Genomic DNA, 20,463 nt, shown 5'->3' with positions numbered 1-20,463 from the left:
ATTTAGGCTGCGGAGGGGAGGGGTAGGGTTAAGCTGCTAGGGGAGGGTTGGGGCTAGGCTGCGAGAAGTGTGTGTGTGGGGGGGGGGTAGAGGTAGGCACCCCTGCGGAGGATTAGGGTTAGGCTGCGGGGGAGGGAGGATAAAAGTTTAGGCTGTGGGGAGGAAAGGTTAGGGGTAGGCACCACCTGGGAGGGTTAGGGCTAGGCTGTGGGGGGTGAAGGGTTAGGTTTAGGCTGCAGGTAAGGTGGGTTAGGGTTTGGGATCAGGGTTACCTTTGTTAATTAGTCTATGTCGGTATTTTAAACACAGATGATGCCGCTGTCAGTATTTTGACAGCCGGTATCCCAACCGCCGGGATCCCGAACCCAACCCAGTAACTACACTCCTTTTGAATAAAAAGTCATCAATATCACTTGTTTCATTATTATTTACATTTTCTTGTTTAATTCTTACTACACATATTAGTGTCTGCTCAGATGGACCAGTAGCTACTGGCATATTATAAAGGCCAGACACTAGGGTGTTTTTAAACAGTGAAACAAACTCTGAAGTGAGCTCTAATATCCTTATTATCTACACTAAAGAAAAGTTATTCCTTGTGATACACAAATATGCATCTTGTAAGTTTTTACTCACATGTCGGCCAGAATTTGGATACGGTTCTCCATTTTTTTCTTACTGTTTAGAAAAAGAAACATATACAGATATGTATAATCTGGAAATGCATACATTTAAAATCATTTACAGTAAGTAGCAGTCACCACTAAGCAGCATGACTTAAATCTACGCCTTCGTCATACAGACCTGTCATCAACGCCTCCTTCATTAATGATGATATTGTTGAGATCAGTCAGCTTCAAGAAGTCTTCATTGAAGTAGTATAGCTGTAGGATACAGGCCAGGAGGAAGGAAGAAGGGAGCAGTATACCAGCAAACAGCTCCACAGTGCTGTACTGCTGCAAGCCCAGGTCTCTCAAGCTGACCGTATATATTAAGAAAGAGAAAAAAAGGTCACTGTGTACTCACTACTATAATAAGTGAAATGCTATAGTCTCACCCAGGTTTCTTTAAAAAATTGAGCCAGCCATTTTGTGTAATACAAATAACAAATAAGGCATGAAACGCATCCCGTCGGCATTAATATTGGTAAGTCTGACAAAATGTATGCCTCCACTAGGTATGCATATATACAAAGTCGCAAATGAAGGACAGTGGAACCTGGCATGGGAAAAAGCAGTGTCTGCTCATATTGGAGGTTTTTTTAGCCAGATTCAGACTCGGTCGCACACAGGTGTACAAATGTCGCACACCAAATGGACCAGTGTGTGCTAGCTATGTAATTTTGTTGCTACTACTGTTTTAATTATAAGATGTACATTTGGAGCAAATAGGATGCTCAGCTCAGCCAAGTCGCACGGGACCTGAGATGCTATTTGGCGTGACTGAAGCATCAATAAGAAAGGACACATCTGTATATCTAGAAGCATGGCTCTTACTTCACAGAGTCGTCATATTGTGAATTATGGGCCCGATTCAGGTTGGATTGCTAATCGCTAATCCAAGGTGGAGATGGAGCATTGCAGGGGCGTGGCAACAAAATTGAGGCATGGCGGCACGATCGGGAGCATGGTGGGGGCGTGATCGAGGCAGATGCGTGATATCACATGCAGCCGCCACAATCAGAAAGATGGCGGTGGGCCTCCTGCGGCGCAGCCAAGAGCCATCCCTAATTTCTACGATCAAGCAAAAATTGCGATGCAAACGCAATTTCTGCTTGATCAAGGTGGGGGTGGAGAGGTGGTCAGCATGCTGGCCGGCTTTGCCCTGCGATGGGCGGCCCCCAGCATGCGTTCACATGGATTTCAAATTCTGCTACTTAGCAGAATTTGCAATTCACCCTGCATCAGGCCCTATATTCTGGACATGCAAAAAGCCTTATAGTGGTATCTCTAATCATTTAAATTTCTGCTCAAAATATTTATATCTAACAGTACTATTCCGATAACGCAGCCAGAATAGGTCTTACCCTTCCTCCGACATGCCCAGAATCTGAAGGAAAAAGCCGGAGATGGTCTTGAACTGATAGACATAGATGGCAATTAGAACCACCATTGAGTAGGAAACCACAGTGATCCAGAAATACTTCAGTATTTTTCTCCACCACTCGTAATGAATCTGAAAATAAATCCAGCAAGTATTGCAGATATATAAAAATATTTATGGCGTCACTGCATAGACCAAAATCTTACATGGGTCAATAAATTGAAAACTGTACACTCAATATGAAAATACATCTTACAATCTTAGCAAATATTTATGCAGCACTAGAACCTTCATTATCTGAGAGACCACCACTAGATGTAAATTCCAGACTGTTACACTGAAAAGCTGAGAAAGGCTATCACTAGTACTATGGTGAAGCCGCCATGAGGTGATTTATACTAATTATTTATTTATTTATTTATTTATTTATTAACAGTTTCTTTTCTAGCGCAGCAAATTCTGTTGCGCTTTACAATTGGACACAATGATAAAACAAAACTGGGTAATAAACAAATGGCCCCGCTCGCAAGCTTACAGTCTATACATTATAAGGTTGCAAGAATGATACATTTAATCAGTGTATCTGCTCTGCAATGTAGTGTGTTGTATAGATAAGGTGGTCCAATATAGGGAACAGGATAAAGGGGAGGGCCAGGCTGACCTGGTAGCACCGTGAGCATGAGTTGCTGCAGTAAATGGGTGAGCAAGAGCACTATTTAGGGAGAAGGAAAACTAGAAGAATTAGAACTATTGATTGTTTACCAATTTATAACCCAACCACAGTCGGACTGCTTAGTAATATTATGACTTGGTAATATGGCTCACAGCTGAGGCGTCCTTGGGTTATGCAACTGGTAGCAAAGGTGGAACCTGTTGAAGCCAGGGAAGGGGAAGGAATTTTCCCAGTGGACTGCAGACCTGATTAAACTGCTCTTCTGCAGGGTAAAAAATGGGCACAGGGTGTGCGGTGTGGGTCCCCCACACTGCACCCATTATAGATAAGCCACTGGATACCTGTTTGTTAACCCCTTAAAGTTCTTTTGTTTTGTGACCAAACACATATACTGTGCATCTTAGTCGCTTTGCAGATGCAGCGAAAAGCCACTTGAAGTGTACCAGAGACACTGGTAGGGACTTATGTTATTAGCTGTGCCACAGTAGCATAGCAGATTGTGGCGGCATGCTATTGCAGCAGACTGAACATTAGCACTTTAGTGCTGGGACATTCACTTTCACCGGTCTGTCGAATTAATGTGCCCGTTTGTCCAGGATTATGTGTGTGAATGTTAAAATGCAGTGTCTGTTATAGTTCAAGTATACCATACCGCTAGTCGGGATCCGACTCCGACTCAATCAGACAGAGCCAATACCGGAATCCCGCCGCAACAGCCTTTTCTCACTCTATGGGTGTCCACGACACCCATAGAGGGAGAATAAATCCTGTGGTGAGCACAGCGAGCCTCCATGCCCGCAGAGTGGCGAGCGCAGTGAGCCTGCAAGGGGCTTTCTAGCACTTGCCCCACTGCCGGCATACCGGTGGCTGGGATCCCGCTGTCGGTATACTGTTGCCCGGGATCCCGCCCACCAGTTTTACATACTGATCCCATCTATTGCATATGCTGCCGAGCTTTCTATGGAATGAATCAATGAATATTTGCATATGTATATGAAAATGGAATGCTCAGCTTTACAATTTGTGTCTTTTTTTGTGTTACAGCTTTGTATGCTGCAATCCCGTCTGAAGCCCATCCTACGTGCTGTACCTGGCTCACCTTGTACAAAGACACACAGAATAGGAAAAGCACAATGTAGAGGATCTTGTACACCACAACTTTGCCGCTGAAGCTGATGACAAAAAACATAGCCCCACAGAAGTAGATCCAGTACTTCACCAGTGTACCTCGCACCAAGGAGCCCACCATTTCCATGAAGGCATTTGGGGGTTCTTCTGTTTCTGTAGGAAACAAAAGTATGACACCTGTAATGTTAGCGAAAAACAGAAGAGAGGTATTAGACATGCATATTTGCAAAATGTATTATTTTATTTATTAACAGTGGCATCATTAGGGGTGTGGGAACTGTACCCGGGTGTCACCCTCCGAGGGGTTGACACCAAAAGCCAGCTCCTCCTCAGTGACTGGGACCCGAATGCTGCTCTGTGACATTATTGTGCAGCCCCCAGCTCCTGCCACTGAGGAGTGCAGGCCACGCCCCAGGTCATGAAAATGGGACGCACTACAAGGCCAGGCCCATTCATTGTGAGGTCACATCCCTCCCTTATGAGATCACACTCCCTTTTTGGCTGTACATGCCTTTGGCGTGTGGGTGGTAACTAATTGGTGCACTGGGTATAACCAACACTAGTGACGCCACTGTTTATTAAGTTATATAGCGCAAGCATATTCCATTGCGCTTCACAATTGGGAACAAAACAGTAATAAAACAAGAATGGATAATAAAAGACAGGGAAAGCGGTAGGAGGGCCCTGCCATTTTATTGAAATAATGGGGGTAATTCTGAGTTGATTGCTCGCTAGCAGTTTTTAGCAGCCGTGCAAACACTATGCCGCTGCCCACTGGGAGTGTATTTTAGCTTAGCAGAAGTGCCAATGGTTGTATCGCATAGCGCCTGCAAAAGTTTTGTGTAGTTTCAGAGTAGGTCAAAACCTACTCAGCGCTTGCGATCACTTCAGACTACTCAGTTTCGGATTTGATGTCACACACCCGCCCAGCGTTCGCCAGCCATGCCTGCGTTTTCACCTGGCACGCCTGCGTTTTTCCTAACACTTCCTGAAAACGGTCAGTTGCCACCCAGAAACGCCCACTTTATGTCAATCACTCTGCGGCAACCAGTGTGACTGAAATGCACCGCTAGACCCTGTGCAAAACTGCATTGGTCGTTGTGCCCGTACGTCGCGCGTGCGCATTGCGACGCATACGCATGCGCAGAACTGGCATTTTTTAGCCTGATCGCTGCGCTGCGAACAAATGCAGCTAGCGATCAACTTGGAATGACCCCCAATATTTGAAGTAAAGCTCCAGTAGATTTCATCACACACAAAAATTACAATCCAATAAAGTTAGTTTGCCATCACTGTAAAAACTTTTGCTAGGTATTTCATTAGACCAAATTGATGGTGCGATCTATATAATCTATCTATAATAATATATTAAAATTATAATCTAGTAACTACAGGTCCCTTCATCACTGTCTTGTTACTGATTTCTGTTAGTCATCCCTGTAAACATTGTACTAGTCACACTGTATGAGTCTGTGCTTTACTTGCTTGCAGAGAAGGCTACGTACATTGGGGGAGATTCAAATGTTTGAAAAGTCGGTTGGGTGTCTGTGTTTTCCTGTCTATTAGATAGGAAAACACAAACTCCCAACTGACTTTTCAAACATTTGAATCTCCCCCATTGACTTAATTTTGTGGTACAAGCATAGAGAGAAGAAAGAAGGAATAACAGACAAAGGGCCTGACTCAGAGGAGCACACACTTGCGAGCGGACAGCTACTCAACTGTCAACTGTCTGGGGGGGCGCACACTTATTTAATGCCCGCAGGTTCATTTTGATGGTGAGCTGCTCCACTGTAGCATGTCGGTTTCGAACCTCATGCACCTTCGTAGCCAGCGTTCACCTCTCACTTCAATAGCTGATGGTGCTCTGCACTTTCAGGTACGTTATGATACACCTTCACCACAGCAGCACAAACAGAGTTCACAAACTGCGCTGTTTCAGAAATACTGCCACCCTTGGCCCGAAAGCCGATAATCATCCCTTTTTACCCATGACAGCAATGAGTGATATGTGTGCAGATGGCCTATCGCACACCTTATATACTCACCAAGCCAGCGCACAGCACGTGGTGTACTTCATGGGCTACACACTGCCGACGTCAAATGTAGGAGGTGGTCATAATAATGTAACTCAACCGTGTATATATAAGCAGATGTAACTCATTTAAACACTGTTTTGTTATTGTGCCGTGCACAATGCAGATGCCCCACAAGTACATTACCTAGAAATATATATATATATATATATATATATATATATACTCACAGTCTTGCCTAATATATTTTTATTTATTGTGATGTTTTATGTCTGAGTATCGTTCTGCTTGCAGTTTGTTATAATTCCCTGGGTTGGGTATGAGTTACCGGCGGTATAGTATACCGACGCCGGCATCCGGACAATTGAAATCCCGACAGGCATGAGCTACCTATGCTCTCCCCTCTCCCCTATCACCTAATCCTAGGCCTGCAGCCTAATCCTAACCTCCACCTTTGGTGCCTAACCCTAGCCTCCCTCATTGTTGCCTAAACCTAACACTCCCGTTTCTCGCAGTCTAAACCGAACCCTTCTCCCTTAGTGCCTAAATCTATTCTCCCACCGGTGGTGCCTAACCCTAACCCCCCCCACATCCCGCATCTTAACCCTTACCTCTCCCCTCCCTCAGCCTAACCCAATCCTCTTGGGGTGGCGCTTAAACCTAACTCCACCACCACCAGCCCTAAACCGAAGCCTACCGCTATACTCATGGTCAGGATGCCGGCTGTTGGGATTCCAGAGTCGGTGTCCTGACGTTTTCAGGATTCCGGCTCCCGGGATCCCAACAGATGTTATCTTGACCAGATCCCGTAACCCTGGCCTGGGATGTTAATGGCTGAATAAATTTTCATACAACACATTTTACCTCAACGTAATAAATATTAACATATAACAAATTTTAAAACAATTTGGTGTTTACAGCAAATATATGGGTACTCAATACTTCTAAGGTCCTGTCATATAGCAAATAAACCACATATACCAGAATTTTGCAACAAAGTTTATGCTTTAGTTAGAAACTATATTCATGAAGAACATGTAAAATATGAATACATTAGTGTATTTGCTGATGAAAAGTGCAAAAAAAATGTGCCTGGCAAAGTATCAGCAAAATGGATATATGTGCTTCCTTACCGCATATTGTAGGTTTAACTTTCAATTATGCAAATATGTTCCTAATTTGACTGTTCATTTCAGTCAGCTGCTCAAATTAGTTTTTTCAGCTGCGTGGACCATTAAGCTATTTACATTTAGGAAATACAGTTAAACCTAATAGCTAAATGTTGCAAATTTTTTTGTGTGTGTGCAGTAAGGCTATGTACACTTTAGAACGACATCACAAACTATGCAATGTCATCCGCAATGGGATCCGTGCATACACACTTGCCGATGTCGGCTGCAATGGGGGGTGGAGCAGGGCCATGCTGCATGGTTCTCGTAAGCAATATCGCACGTTGGACCTGCATGCAGGTCCGACGTGCGATGCTGGACACGAGCCGCGGGAGGGGGCATCGTATCCAGTATCGTCCATACACACTATACAATATCACAACAAATCGGCGATATCAGCCGGATCGTATGCACCTTAAGGATTTCATCAGGACTGGTATGAGCCAATTATTGATGCTAACGTGCTATCTCCCAACTGCATCCACCTCTGAATCAGGCACTTTTAGGTGTCTACAATTCAAGTTGTATTTCCCATGTGCAATACTCTAGACTTCTGCACTTACCCAGGAATGCACTGAATATATGACCCTATTACAGAATCTTTAGGTATTTATTTACTTTGGAATAAAATTAAAAAAAACAAATCCATGTTTTGTGTGTAGTTATTGCTTCCTTGGAATAAACATGTGGATACATTTTTATAATTTCCTGATTTGAATAAATGATTCAGTATTCTTCCCAAATGTTATCAGAAAGACAAGATTAATTGCTGAGCTTTTAGAAGCACATAATGCAATGTGATATTGAATATATTAACTTCTAACAGAGTCTAATCTTCGTCATGACACTGGCAAGATCAATAAATGTGGCAAATTTTGATATACAATCAGTGACATTTTAGCCCTTAGAAGAATATAAATACAATAACAATATAAATGATAGTGCTACACCAGCACTGTTACAAGCTGAATAAGTGAAGAACAGATAATGGATGCTACTTTTACAAAGCTGCTCTTTTGAAACTCTAAAGTTCTCTTGAAGTACCAACAAAGGTGGTCATTCCGAGTTGTTCGCTCGTTGCCGATTTTCGCTATGCTGCGATTTGTTGCTAAATGCGCATGCGCATGGTACGCAGAGCGCATGCGCTAAGTTATTTTACACAAAACTTAGTAGATTTTCTGGTATTCGTACGGCGCTTTTCAGTCGCACTGCTGATCGGTGAAAGATTGACAGGAAAGGGGTGTTTCTGGGTGGTAACTGAGCGTTTTCCGGGAGTGTGCTAAAAAATGCAGGCGTGTCAGGGAAAAACGCGGGTGTGTCTGGAGAAACGGGGGAGTGGCTGGCCGAATGCAGGGCGTGTTTTTGACGTCAAACCAGGAACTAAACGGACCAAGCTGATCGCAATCTAGGAGTAGGTCTAGAGCTACTTAGAAACTACAAGAAAATATTTAGTAGCAGTTCTGCTACTCTTTCGTTCGCTATTCTGCTATGCTAAGATACACTCCCAGAGGGCGGCGGCCTAGCGTTTGCAATGCTGCTAAAAGCAACTAGTGAGCGAACAACTCGGAATGACCACCAATATTCTGAAGTTTATTAACAATGTATGCAAACAATTTATATTGCATTTTCCCTCCAATTAGACAGTATGTTGTCTACTTACCACTCTCCTCTACCAGAACTTCTTTCAAGAATTCCTGATCACTTTCCTGTTGCCGTTCCTTCAGATTCTGCCGTAGCAATATCCAGAATATGAGGGCATAGAAGATCTGGGACAAAATAATCTACTGCTAGTAAACCATTATTAAATCTCCAGAGAGGTACCAAGAAGGGTGCTACTGTACTTTGCTTGCCTCACCTTCAGTCCAAGATGCACACACGGCATTGTGTATGGCTTCAAATCAAAGTCAATGAGAACATTAGTGGGGACTCCAGGGAACAGCTCTTCCTGGGAGATGTTGAGTCCCACAAAAAAGTTCTGGATGACTAATATGTTAGCGTAACAAGCCAAAAATGGGGCACTTAGCATGGCATAGCGTCGGCGATCCCGAATCATCCAAATTACGCATGACCATATTAATAGGACAAATGTCAGCCAGCTGTTATGAGTGATGCTCCAAACCTTGAAAAAAATAGGAATAAAGCAATACAACATAAATGAACAGTAAACATCTAAGAGCTCATGATAAATAATGCATTGATGTCAGGCAGAGAACCTCACATTGAGGTAAGCAGTTCTGATACTTCATACCCACACCCATACCTTATAAATCTGTTACTTAATTCTAGACCATTCCATACGTACCACTCCCATCTTACCATCATGACGATTAATGCGCTGACATAACTCTGCCTCATGATAAACTGCCCAAGTACAGCCATCCCACCGGGCTTCGTCTCCTCTGCTACAATCTCCTCTGGTGTCTCTTTCTCTGAGTACACAAATACAAAATAAGGAACTCATAAGGCACCTCAGAAAGTCTAAACAATGTATAGATCTGTGAACAATAATCACTAGAATAAATGTTAAATGGCCAACTTCTTGATTTAAATAGGGCAATTCCATTAGCTGCGATGTGCAGCTGCACACATTACTGCTTATTAGGGCACCCTAACGCCGGCACTACTTGACAATTGCTGTTAATAGATTTGCTCCCAGATAATTTGTCACAGGTAAACCAAAATGGTAATTAAGGGCCTGATTCAGAGGTGGACGAAACGCTGGCATTTTCATTGTCGCCCGTCTGAGTCGCACTGCGTATGTGCCACGAAGCCTTAGAGACAACGGTTGCAATGTGGATTTAAACGCGGTGTAATTTACAGATAGGCAGCATTTCTGGGAGGTAACGGACTAGCTACAGAAATGCAGGCATGTCACAACTGTTTTGTGGGTGTGTTACCGCTAGAAACTACGTCCTTGTATGCATTTCTCTGGCCCGGGGGCTTAGTTGTGACGAACAACCTTATGGTTGCTCAAAGTTCCAATGGTGGGACCAATATACATGTGATGCTGCGTCATTGTATGCAAGCAGTGGATCTGAAATGCCGGTGGTGGGCGTCTCTACACAAGATAGCGGCTGAAGCATTAGTATATCTTCTCAGATCCACTGCTTACAGAGAAGCAGACGCATAGTAATTAGCTCCCACCTCTGAATAGCATCCAGATGACAGATCTACAATATCTAGGTAGACAGTCAATAGGTCAATATCATATGGTCATGTATTAGGTCGACAGGTGCAAAAGGTCGATAGATGAAAGCTTGACTTTGACAATGGTCAACACACGTAAGGACGACACGTTTTTGGTGTTTTTCACATGACTTCCCAACAGTTGCTTGATTTATTATCCACATGGACATCTATTGGGAATAGTAACCTGTGATGAGCCAGGGTGGTGACAGTGAGTGAAGCGAGCCCACAAGGGTACACATTTATACTGAAGGTGATCACATAACATGGAATATACAAGATTTGGCCTAAAATACCAAAAAACTCGTGTCGACCATTTTTATGTTGACCATTATCATGTCAATCTTTTCACCCTGTCGATATTTTGTACCTGTCAATCTTAGCCATTACCAACATTGATCTTTCATCTGTGATCTTTGTACCTGTCGACCTTTTGTATGCTGTCGACCTATTACCGGTCTACCTAGACATTGTAGATCTATTATACCACATCCTGTCTTAATCAGGACCTTAGTTAAGTAACTAAAAAGTAAAGAACACTCTACTGGCCCCTGTAGGCTACATCCATTAGTGCAGTGGTTCCCAACCTTGGTCCTCAAGACACCCCAACAGTCCAGGTTTCAGGGATAATCATATTCAAGTACAGGTGATTAATCTATTTGAGATATTAATTAAGCCACCTATGCTTAAGTATGAATAACCTTTAAACATGGACTCTTACAGTGCCTTGAGAGCAAAGTTTGGGAAGCACTACATTAGTGAAAAAACTCTGAAAGACAGCACTTGTGTCAGTTAGTCAGTTAGTAATTAATTTCGGTGATGGTTGTGGAGGTTATTCAGAGTTGTAAGCAAATCAAAAAAAGTTAGCAACTGCGCAAAACCATGTTGCACTGCAGGTTAGGCACATGGAACATGTACAGAGTGAGTTAAATTGGATGGGTTATATTGTTTCTGTGCAGGGTAAATATTGGCTGCTTAATTTTTACACTGCAATTTAGATTTCAGTTGAACACCGCCACCCAAATCTAACTCTTTCTGCACATACGACATCTGCCCCACCTGCAGTGCAACATGGTTTTGCCCATTAGTGTCCTTTTTTTGGTTTGCTAACAACCCTGAATAACCGCCTGTATGTATGGCTGCAAGCACAAAATAGAACAGAAAGTGTTGGGGTTTATGCTCTTACTACAGGTATTAACAATTGGTGCAAATGATCCAATATTGACATCACAGAATAAGTCATACCAAAACAAAAGCTTCACAAAGTTATATATATAGTAAATATATATTACAAAAATAATTGTATTTCCTGCAATTTCATTAATATTTTCCATTGAAAACTGTTAGAAATGACAGTTATACCAATATTGAAACAACATAATTAATATCTTTCCATGTAGTACTAAATTAAAGATTTAAAAAAAAAATGTTCACTATGAAATAACTCCATTTATAATCCTAAATGCTTATGTCAATTAGGACAAATCCTTGCAATAAATATTGACTCTATCAACATTATAACAAATATTCAGTTTGAACTAACATCATGCCCCTTGAACTACTTGTATTATTGTGCTTTTATTTTTTTTAAATCATCAAATACTTACAATTTGTAAATGGAAATTATTAGTGATACTAATACTTCGAAATACAATTATGCATTTTCTAGATGTACTCCTTTGTAAAGCTTTGGTAATGGTGAATTTTGTTATTGTATCAGCATTTGCATGGCTAAACCCAGTACTTATGGGCGCGCATACGGGGCATGCGCACCCAACAGGGGTCAACCATTGAATAGCCCCGGTGGGCGGCCAATACTTTGGACGCTTAGGCTTTATTCACTCTGTCTAGAACATCACCAACACTAATGGGCCCTACACACTGCGCGATCCGTCGCCGAGCTGCCCGACGGCGTATACGGCCGACGGGCGACCCGGCGGCGGGGGAGCAGTGACGGGGGGAGTGAAGTTTCTTCACTCCCCCCCGTCACCCGGCTCCATAGCAGTGCAGGCAAATATGGACGAGATCGCCCATATTGGCTTGCATGCACAAGCGACGGGGCACTAGCGATGAACGAGATCGTTTATATACTTCAGTATTATTGCCCAGTGTGTAGGGCCCATAAATTAATTCACAAGGATTAAAGGTAATAAGCACAGTCATGAATCAGAGGTAAAGTTTATAATATCGTACTCACCTGATTCCTCCGGGACCTTCTCCTCCTCCACAGTATATATGGGCACTGAGAAGTCGGTGTGTGCCTGCTGTACTTCACATTTCAGTAGGGGCAGTTCTTGCCACCCATTGTGCATGAGGTATTCAGGCTACAGTTAGCAGAAACAGACAAGCAGAATGCCATATAGTGGTGTTGGTAACTTACACATAAACCTGCTCTTAATATATCATCCCTTTTGTCAAACTATATCCATAAATGTTACAATTATTATCTATTAATCTCTTAAATTATGAGTGAATACAATGGGAACACTAACTTGTTCTAGATCAGGATTTGAAGCCCACAGTACTCCATCCAAATGGTGATCATCCTTGGGGCAGTTTCTGTCCTCATTTCCAGGTTCCTCCTTAAACACACAATGAAAGTGTATGTAAAATGTACAAGATACCAATAAAAAAAACAAAAAAACATTAAAACAACATGGACATCTGAGGACATACCATTGGATGTTGGGCCCATTGCTGCAGCAGCATGACCAATGTATAGTACAGAATTAGCAGCATAAATGGGTTCACAAAGACTGGCCAGTGCAGATCCTGGTGAAGATCGATAATCCATGATTCTGTCTGATTGGTCCTTATAATTGCTGTCATCCCAAAAAGCCTAGTAAGCAGAATAGACAACAAATGCAATTTTGCTGACTATCAATCATAAACACAATAAAGTTAAATGTATAAACACTGGTTTATTATAATCTACCTGCATGAGAAACATATGAACCTCAAATCATTACTGAGCTGGGGTTAACATTTAGGGATCAATCCAATTACCGGTGAAGGGTGCGGGTAGCTGTTGCAGCGGCATGTTAATGCCAGTAATGGCACCCACACTCGCATCCCTCGCGGCCCCTTCTTATGCCAAATTCAAATATTTTTGCTCACAGGCCCATGGCACTTACTTGCACCCGTAAAGACTTTGCGAATAATTGGATTGACCCCTTAGATTATTCAATTGGCTACACGTTCACCTATCCCATTTCACTTCACACTAGCCTACGTACTGTATGAACATGCTGACTTTAGCCAAGATTAAATAATCTCTACTCCTATTAAATTTGAACATTGTGATTGGCTACAGGTTGTTCTGGCCCCTCCCACCTTATTTCCTGAATCTATGTGTAACTAGTTTTGAACAACGAATGGAATAGTGCCCTGACCTTTGCTGAACATATCTAAAACAAAATTATGTAAGGGTAAACTATTGTGACTTACCTAGCATACAAATCTTGAGGTGGGATGATTTCTTGAAAATAAGGGAGTTGATACAGGTAAACAGCGGTTAAGTGACCCGCACTAAAGATGGCAGCCATGACGCAGAGACTGCTGAAAACCACTAGGCTCACACTGCGGTTACATGCCCACCAGGAACATAAAAACATGAAGATGGAAAAGTAAAGGGCAGACGTCACAGATGGTAAAATTATACCTGCAAGAAGAACACAGCAGTGACTCGCACACTGGGATAAAGGATTCAAACTGTATACCTGCTTTATCATAATATATTTATAGTTTACATTCAACACTCAATGGCCCTCATTCCGAGTTGTTCGCTCGCTGCTAATTTTAGCAGAATTGCTAATAGGCTAAAATCTGGCAGTTCTGCGCATGCGTATGCACAGCAGGGCGCACGCGCTAAGCAAATTTACACAAAACTATGCTATTTTACTCACAGGCGAACAAAGATTTTCAATCGCTCTGCTGATTGACAGGAAGTGGGTGTTTCTGGGCGGAAACTGGCCGTTTTCAGGGAGTGTGCTAAAAAACGCAGGCGTGCCAGGTAAGAACGCAGGAGTGGCTGGAGAAACGGAGGAGTGGCTGGTAGGACGCTGGGCGTGTGTGTGACGTCAAACCAGGAACTAAATGGACTGAGGTGATCGCAATCTAGGAGTAGGTCTGGAGCTACTCAGAAACTGCAAGGAAATTGCTTTCGTTCGCAATTCTGCTAATATTAGCAGAATTGGTAATCTTTCGTTAGCAATTCTGCTATGCTAAAATACACTCCCAGAGGGCGGCGGCTTTGTGTTTGCATTTCTGCTAAAAGTAGCTAGCGAGCGAACAACTCGGAATGAGGGCCAATATTGGGTATATTATTAGCCCTACAGACTAAAATAAAATATATGACAGTGTAATCAGTGAATTTACTAAAACCAATTATGCATTTTGTAACAATGGTTTCTTGTTTATTCACAAAGAGGGCCTTGTTCAGAGTGAGATGTAAACACAACAGTTGTTTTTTTTACCACAAGTCCCATTTTTCATTAGTGTGTCTTTTAGCAATGTGTATATTTTTTCAGACATACAACTGACTTTGTATTACTGGGTGTCCGGGACCGGGCTGGAATGGGTGCGCAGAAGTGAAGTGCAGTGAGGTTAATGGCTGGAGTGGCACTGGCTAGTGGCAGAAATTGGGAGTGGTGGACCCAGGTGCGAAAATTAAATTTTGGCCCTCCTCCTTTGCCCCAACCCCAGTTCACAATATACTGTACCACACAGCATTGGGTGACTGTGAGAATTAGAGGGAGACAACGTACGGCAGGGGGAGGCAGAGGTTGATGCAGAGAGTGACAGTGGAAGGCAGGGAGAGGTAGAGGGTGACAGGGAGAGGAAGTGGTTGGCAGGGGTACAAGCACAATGTCCTGTGTGGTGCAGAGAGCAGGAGGCATGTCCTCTGGTGGAGGCCCCCGCCCCTTGTGCTTTCCTCAGTTTGGTATTCGGTCATGCAGACTCTGACACTGCCAGCTACAACGATTGTGAGCTGCCTTTAATTTACAGACAGCAGTGAACTAGAAATAACGTACAGCTGTCAGTTAGAGGCAGTAAGTGTCTGTGATCATCAGCGATGATAGGTAGCAGGACTCTCTATCAGTCCGGCACACTCAAGGCAGGGCCGAAACTAGGATTTTTGGCACCCGGGGCAAGGCAGTAATTTGGTGCGCCCCCCCCCCCCCCATATGCACACACACTTTGGAACCATGTCAAAAACACAGTAATAAACAGTTGGCAAAGTGAGAACCAGCACCGTCAGGGTGCATCCAGCACACATTCCCTAGGAAAATGTATAGGAACACAAGAAAACTAACATGCACCTCAGATACAGTATTGTGGGGGACTCTGACTGTCCAACTGCTGTAGGACTACAAAGCCCAGTATGCCAGTCAGGACCTAAGATCAATTAAAGAGGAGGAGTACCAACTTTCTCGGGAGGGGGACACACAATGTGGGTTATCCTGGCTGCAGAGAAGTGTCCCTAGGACTGGCTGGTATTATATACCTGATATAAGCCATGCAATAACTGTATCACACACACTGGGGGTAGGACTCCAACTAGCCAACTGCTGTAGGACTACAAGTTGGGACCTAGGACCACGCTTTGGGAGGCAGCAGCTGGCGTATAGAGACCTCATCCCAGTGCCCAGACTAATTATCGGCTGCTGCTGCTTCCTCTCGCCCTGTCCTCCTCTGGTGGAGCTGCCATGCAGGAAAGGGAATGCCCTGAGGAACAGGCCGGGGGCAGACATAATTTACACAGGCACAGGAGTGTGAACGCCCACCCCCGCCCCATTCATAAGTGTTCTAGTTGCCAGGATGGTTGGTTTCCCAGGACTCCACATTGGTGGTACTGGGGAGCGGGGACCTGCAGCGAGGGTTCTTGGACCCGGCAGTAGGTAGCCGCTTAGGGACCTGTCCTCCTCTGGTGGAGCTGCGTGTGTGAAGGGGGAGGCGCTGGGGAACAGACCTGAGGGCAGACATTGCTTACACAGGCACAGGAGTGTGTGAGCGACCATGGACCAGCGCTTAGCAAATAAAAGGGGGCAGCTGAAAAGTCTTTGGTCACCGCCTCTGCCCCATTCATTAGCATTCTATTATTATTATTATTATTATTATTATTATCCTTTATTTATTTGGCTTTACAAGGGAACAAGGTGGCCAAAAAACTGCAGGAATTGGGCAGTTGAGGATTATTAAAGTAAGAAAGGGATAAGCACATGAGGGAAGAGGGCCCTACTCGTGAGAGCTAACATTCTAAAGGGGAGGGGCAGACAGACATGGGTGACACAGATGGGGTAGACCGAGCATGGGACAGAGGGTTAGGATGAGATTTGGCTGGATTTGGTAAAGAAGTGGGTCTTAAAAGCCCGTTTGAAGTTCTGTAGAGAGGTGGAGAGTCTGAGGGGGAGAGGTAAAGAATTCCAGAGAAAGGGGGCAGCACGTGAAAAATCTTGGAGATAGGAGTGGGAGGAAGTAATCAGAAGACAGGAGAGTTGGCGTGTATTAGCAGAGCGAAGAGGATGGGTGGGAGTGTAAAGGGAGATAAGGTCAGAGGTGTAAATGGGAGAGGAGTGGGTGAGTGCGTTGTGAGTGTGAGAAGTTTGAATTGGATTCTGAAAGGGAAGGGAAGCCAGTGAAGGGCTTGTAGGAGAGGGGAGGTGGATGTAGTGTGTTTGGTGAGGAAGATGAGCCAGGCTGCAGCATTGAGGACAGATTGGAGTAGAGAGAGGTAATTGTCAGGGAGGCCAGTTAGGAGGAGATTACTGTAATCCAATTTGGAAATAATCAGTGAGTGAATAATAGTCTTAGTGGCATCCTGGGTGAGAAAAGGTCTGATCCTGGAAATGTTTTTGAGATGAAAATGACAGGTTTGTGAGAGGTGCTGAATGTGTGGTTTGAAGGAGAGGGAGGAGTCAAGGATTATGCCAAGACAGCGTACTTGGGGGCTAGAGGAGATAGTTGTGCCATCAATGGATAATGAGATTGTGGGAGGTGAGGTTGTGCGGGAGGGTGGGAAGATGATCAGCTCAGTCTTAGACATGTTGAGTTTAAGAAAGCGCTGGGACATCCAGGAAGAGATAGCTGAAAGACAGTTGTAGGTACAAGTGAGGAGAGCTGTGGAGAGATCAGGGGAGGAAAGATAGATTTGAGTGTCATCAGCATAGAGGTAATATTGGAAGTTAAAAGAACTAATGAGTTCACCTAAAGAGGACGTATAGAGAGAGAAAAGGAGAGGACCAAGAACAGAGCCTTGGGGAACACCAACAGTTACTGGCAGTGGGGGGGAGGTAGCGTCATGAGAGGAGACAGAGAAGGAACAATCAGAGAGGTAGGAGGACAGCCAGGAGAGGGCAGTATCATGCAGACTAGGAGAGTGAAGGATTTTCAGAAGGAGAGGATGGTCCACAGTGTCAAAAGCAGCAGAGAGGTCAAGAAGAATAAGGAGAGAGTAGTGGCCCTTAGATTTGGCTGCATGGAGATCATTACAGACTTTTGTGAGGGCAGTTTCCATGGAGTGGAGAGAACGGAACCCAGACTGGAATGGGTCAAGCAGTGAGTGAGAGGAAAGAAAGGCAGTGAGGCGATTATTGACAATATGCTCAAGAAGTTTGGAGGCCAGGGAGGGGGGAGTTTCATTGGTGTTGCCTGCAGTTAGGGTCCTTGGACCTGGCAGAAGGTAGCCCCTTAGGGCTGAGAGGAAGGAGGGGAGGCAGAGTACCCATCTCTGCGCCCCCTCAGATTCTGCACCCGGGGCACATGCCCCCTTAGCACACAACAGAGACCTGATTGATGGGCATGACATATTGATAAAAAATCAGTGGTATAATCATCACACCTTTGGGCAACCAACCACATGCGCTCTGTGGCTGGGGACATTCTCATGCTGGAGAGCACCCGCACCCCTCCCATCGTCAAAGGAATGACATAGCAGTAACATTATCAGTTCCAATGACTAGCCAATGAGATTGATATTGCTTTCTAAAGAGAATAACTGCATCAAACTATAGAAAGGAAAAATCACCTCACAACATTCCAGAACCTTTACTATTGGAAACAAGCACTTAGGGCTGCAGAGTTTTTAGGATGGTGCCACATGTGCATTTTCCCTTTTGTGGTAATCATGGTGAAGGATGATTTATTTGACCACATAATTAACTTCTCAGCTCTGGAGTACAGTGTGTGTACCAATGAACATGTAATTACCACAGAAAATTTACTGTCCAATGTGTTGTTCATACTAAAACAACCTTCTGACTAATCTCGCTTTATTTTTGTAATCCTGGGATTCAGGATTGAGAAAATCTCAATCCCAGGATTCCTAAAATTGAAGTGCATGCTCTAAAAAAAAAAAAAAAAAAGAGGCTGGCCGCCAGATTTGTCAGTATATACCTCATGCAGCTCTCCCTCCTGACACAGCTTATTCCTGATACAGCTCCTCCCTCACACCTGACACCGCTCTCCCCCCTGACACAGCTTATTCCTGACAAAGCTCTTCCCTCACATAGCTCTCACCCCTGACACAGCTCCCCCTGCCCCCGACACATTTTATCCCTGACACAGCTCTTCCCTCACAAAGCTCTCAACCCTGACACAGCTCCCCCACCAACTCACCTTATCCCTGACACAGATCTTCCCTCACATAGCTCTCATCCCTGACACAGCTCCCCCCCCCACCTCCCCAACTCACCTTACCCTGACACAGGTCTTCCCTCACATAGCTCTCATCCCTGACATAGCTCCCCCCCCCCCACCACCTCACCTTACCCTGACACAGCTCTTCCCTCACATAGCTCTCACCCCTGACACAGCTCTCCCCCCTGACACAGCTTATTCCGGACACAGCTCTTCCCTCACATAGCTTTCACCCCTGACACAGCTCCCCCTCCCCCGGACACATTTTATCCCTGACACAGCTCTTCCCTCACAAAGCTCTCAACCCTGACACAGCTCCCCCACCAACTCACCTTATCCCTGACACAGATCTTCCCTCACATAGCTCTCACCCCTGACACAGCTCCCCTGACACACATTATACCTGACACAGCTCTTCCCTCACATAGCTCTCATCCCTGACACACAGCACCCCTGACACACATTATACCTGACACAGCTCTTCCCTCACACATCTCTCATCCCTGACACAGCTCTCCCCGCTGACACACCTTATCCCTGACACAGCTCTTCACTCACATAGCTCTCATCCCTGACACAGCTCCCCCCCTCCCCAACTCACCTTATCCCTGATACAGATCTTCCCTCACATAGCTCTCATCCCTGACACAGCTCCCCCCCACCTCCCCAACTCACCTTACCCTGACACAGGTCTTCCCTCACATAGCTCTCATCCCTGACATAGCTCCCCCCCCCACCTCCCCAACTCACCTTACCCTGACACAGCTCTTCCCTCACATAGCTCTCACCCCTGACACAGCTCTCCCCCCTGACACAGCTTATTCCGGACACAGCTCTTCCCTCACATAGCTTTCACCCCTGACACAGCTCCCCCTCCCCCGGACACATTTTATCCCTGACACAGCTCTTCCCTCCCAAAGCTCTCAACCCTGACACAGCTCCCCCACCAACTCACCTTATCCCTGACACAGATCTTCCCTCACAAAGCTCTCACCCCTGACACAGCTCTCCCCCCTGACACAGCTTATTCCGGACACAGCTCTTCCCTCACATAGCTCTCACCCCTGACACAGCTCCCCCTCCCCCGGACACATTTTATCCCTGACACAGTTCTTCCCTCACAAAGCTCTCAACCCTGACACAGCTCCCCCACCAACTCACCTTATCCCTGACACAGATCTTCCCTCACAAAGCTCTCAACCCTGACACAGCTCCTCCAGCAACTCACCTTATCCCTGACACAGATCTTCCCTCACATAGCTCTCAACCCTGACACAGCTCCCCCACCAACTCACCTTATCCCTGACACAGATCTTCCCTCACATAGCTCTCACCCCTGACACAGCTCCCCTGACACACATTATACCTGACACAGCTCTTCCCTCACATAGCTCTCATCCCTGACACACAGCACCCCTGACACACATTATACCTGACACAGCTCTTCCCTCACACATCTCTCATCCCTGACACAGCTCTCCCCGCTGACATACCTTATCCCTGACACAGCTCTTCACTCACATAGCTCTCATCCCTGACATAGCTCCCCCCCTCCCCAACTCACCTTATCCCTGATACAGCTCTTCCCTCA

The 20,463-nt window shown here is 44.9% G+C and overlaps 1 protein-coding gene across 1 annotated transcript in view; it reads right to left on the bottom strand.

The window, feature by feature from the left end:
* Positions 1-20,463, bottom strand: part of LOC135057252 (piezo-type mechanosensitive ion channel component 2-like) — a 216,119-nt gene that overhangs the window by 132,851 nt on the left and 62,805 nt on the right. The window contains 11 exon segments of the mRNA XM_063963144.1: positions 637-678; positions 805-978; positions 2,027-2,175; positions 3,816-3,997; positions 8,710-8,815; positions 8,905-9,168; positions 9,366-9,478; positions 12,433-12,559; positions 12,728-12,794; positions 12,892-13,074; positions 13,683-13,896. Of these exon segments, the coding sequence (XP_063819214.1) occupies positions 637-678; positions 805-978; positions 2,027-2,175; positions 3,816-3,997; positions 8,710-8,815; positions 8,905-9,168; positions 9,366-9,478; positions 12,433-12,559; positions 12,728-12,794; positions 12,892-13,074; positions 13,683-13,896 (1,621 nt within the window).

The sequence above is a fragment of the Pseudophryne corroboree genome, chromosome 3 (assembly GCF_028390025.1).
Source record: "Pseudophryne corroboree isolate aPseCor3 chromosome 3, aPseCor3.hap2, whole genome shotgun sequence".
Taxonomy (NCBI): Eukaryota; Metazoa; Chordata; class Amphibia; order Anura; family Myobatrachidae; genus Pseudophryne; species Pseudophryne corroboree.
Note: the sequence above shows the minus strand (reverse complement) of the source record. Positions and strands in the feature narration are given on the sequence as shown.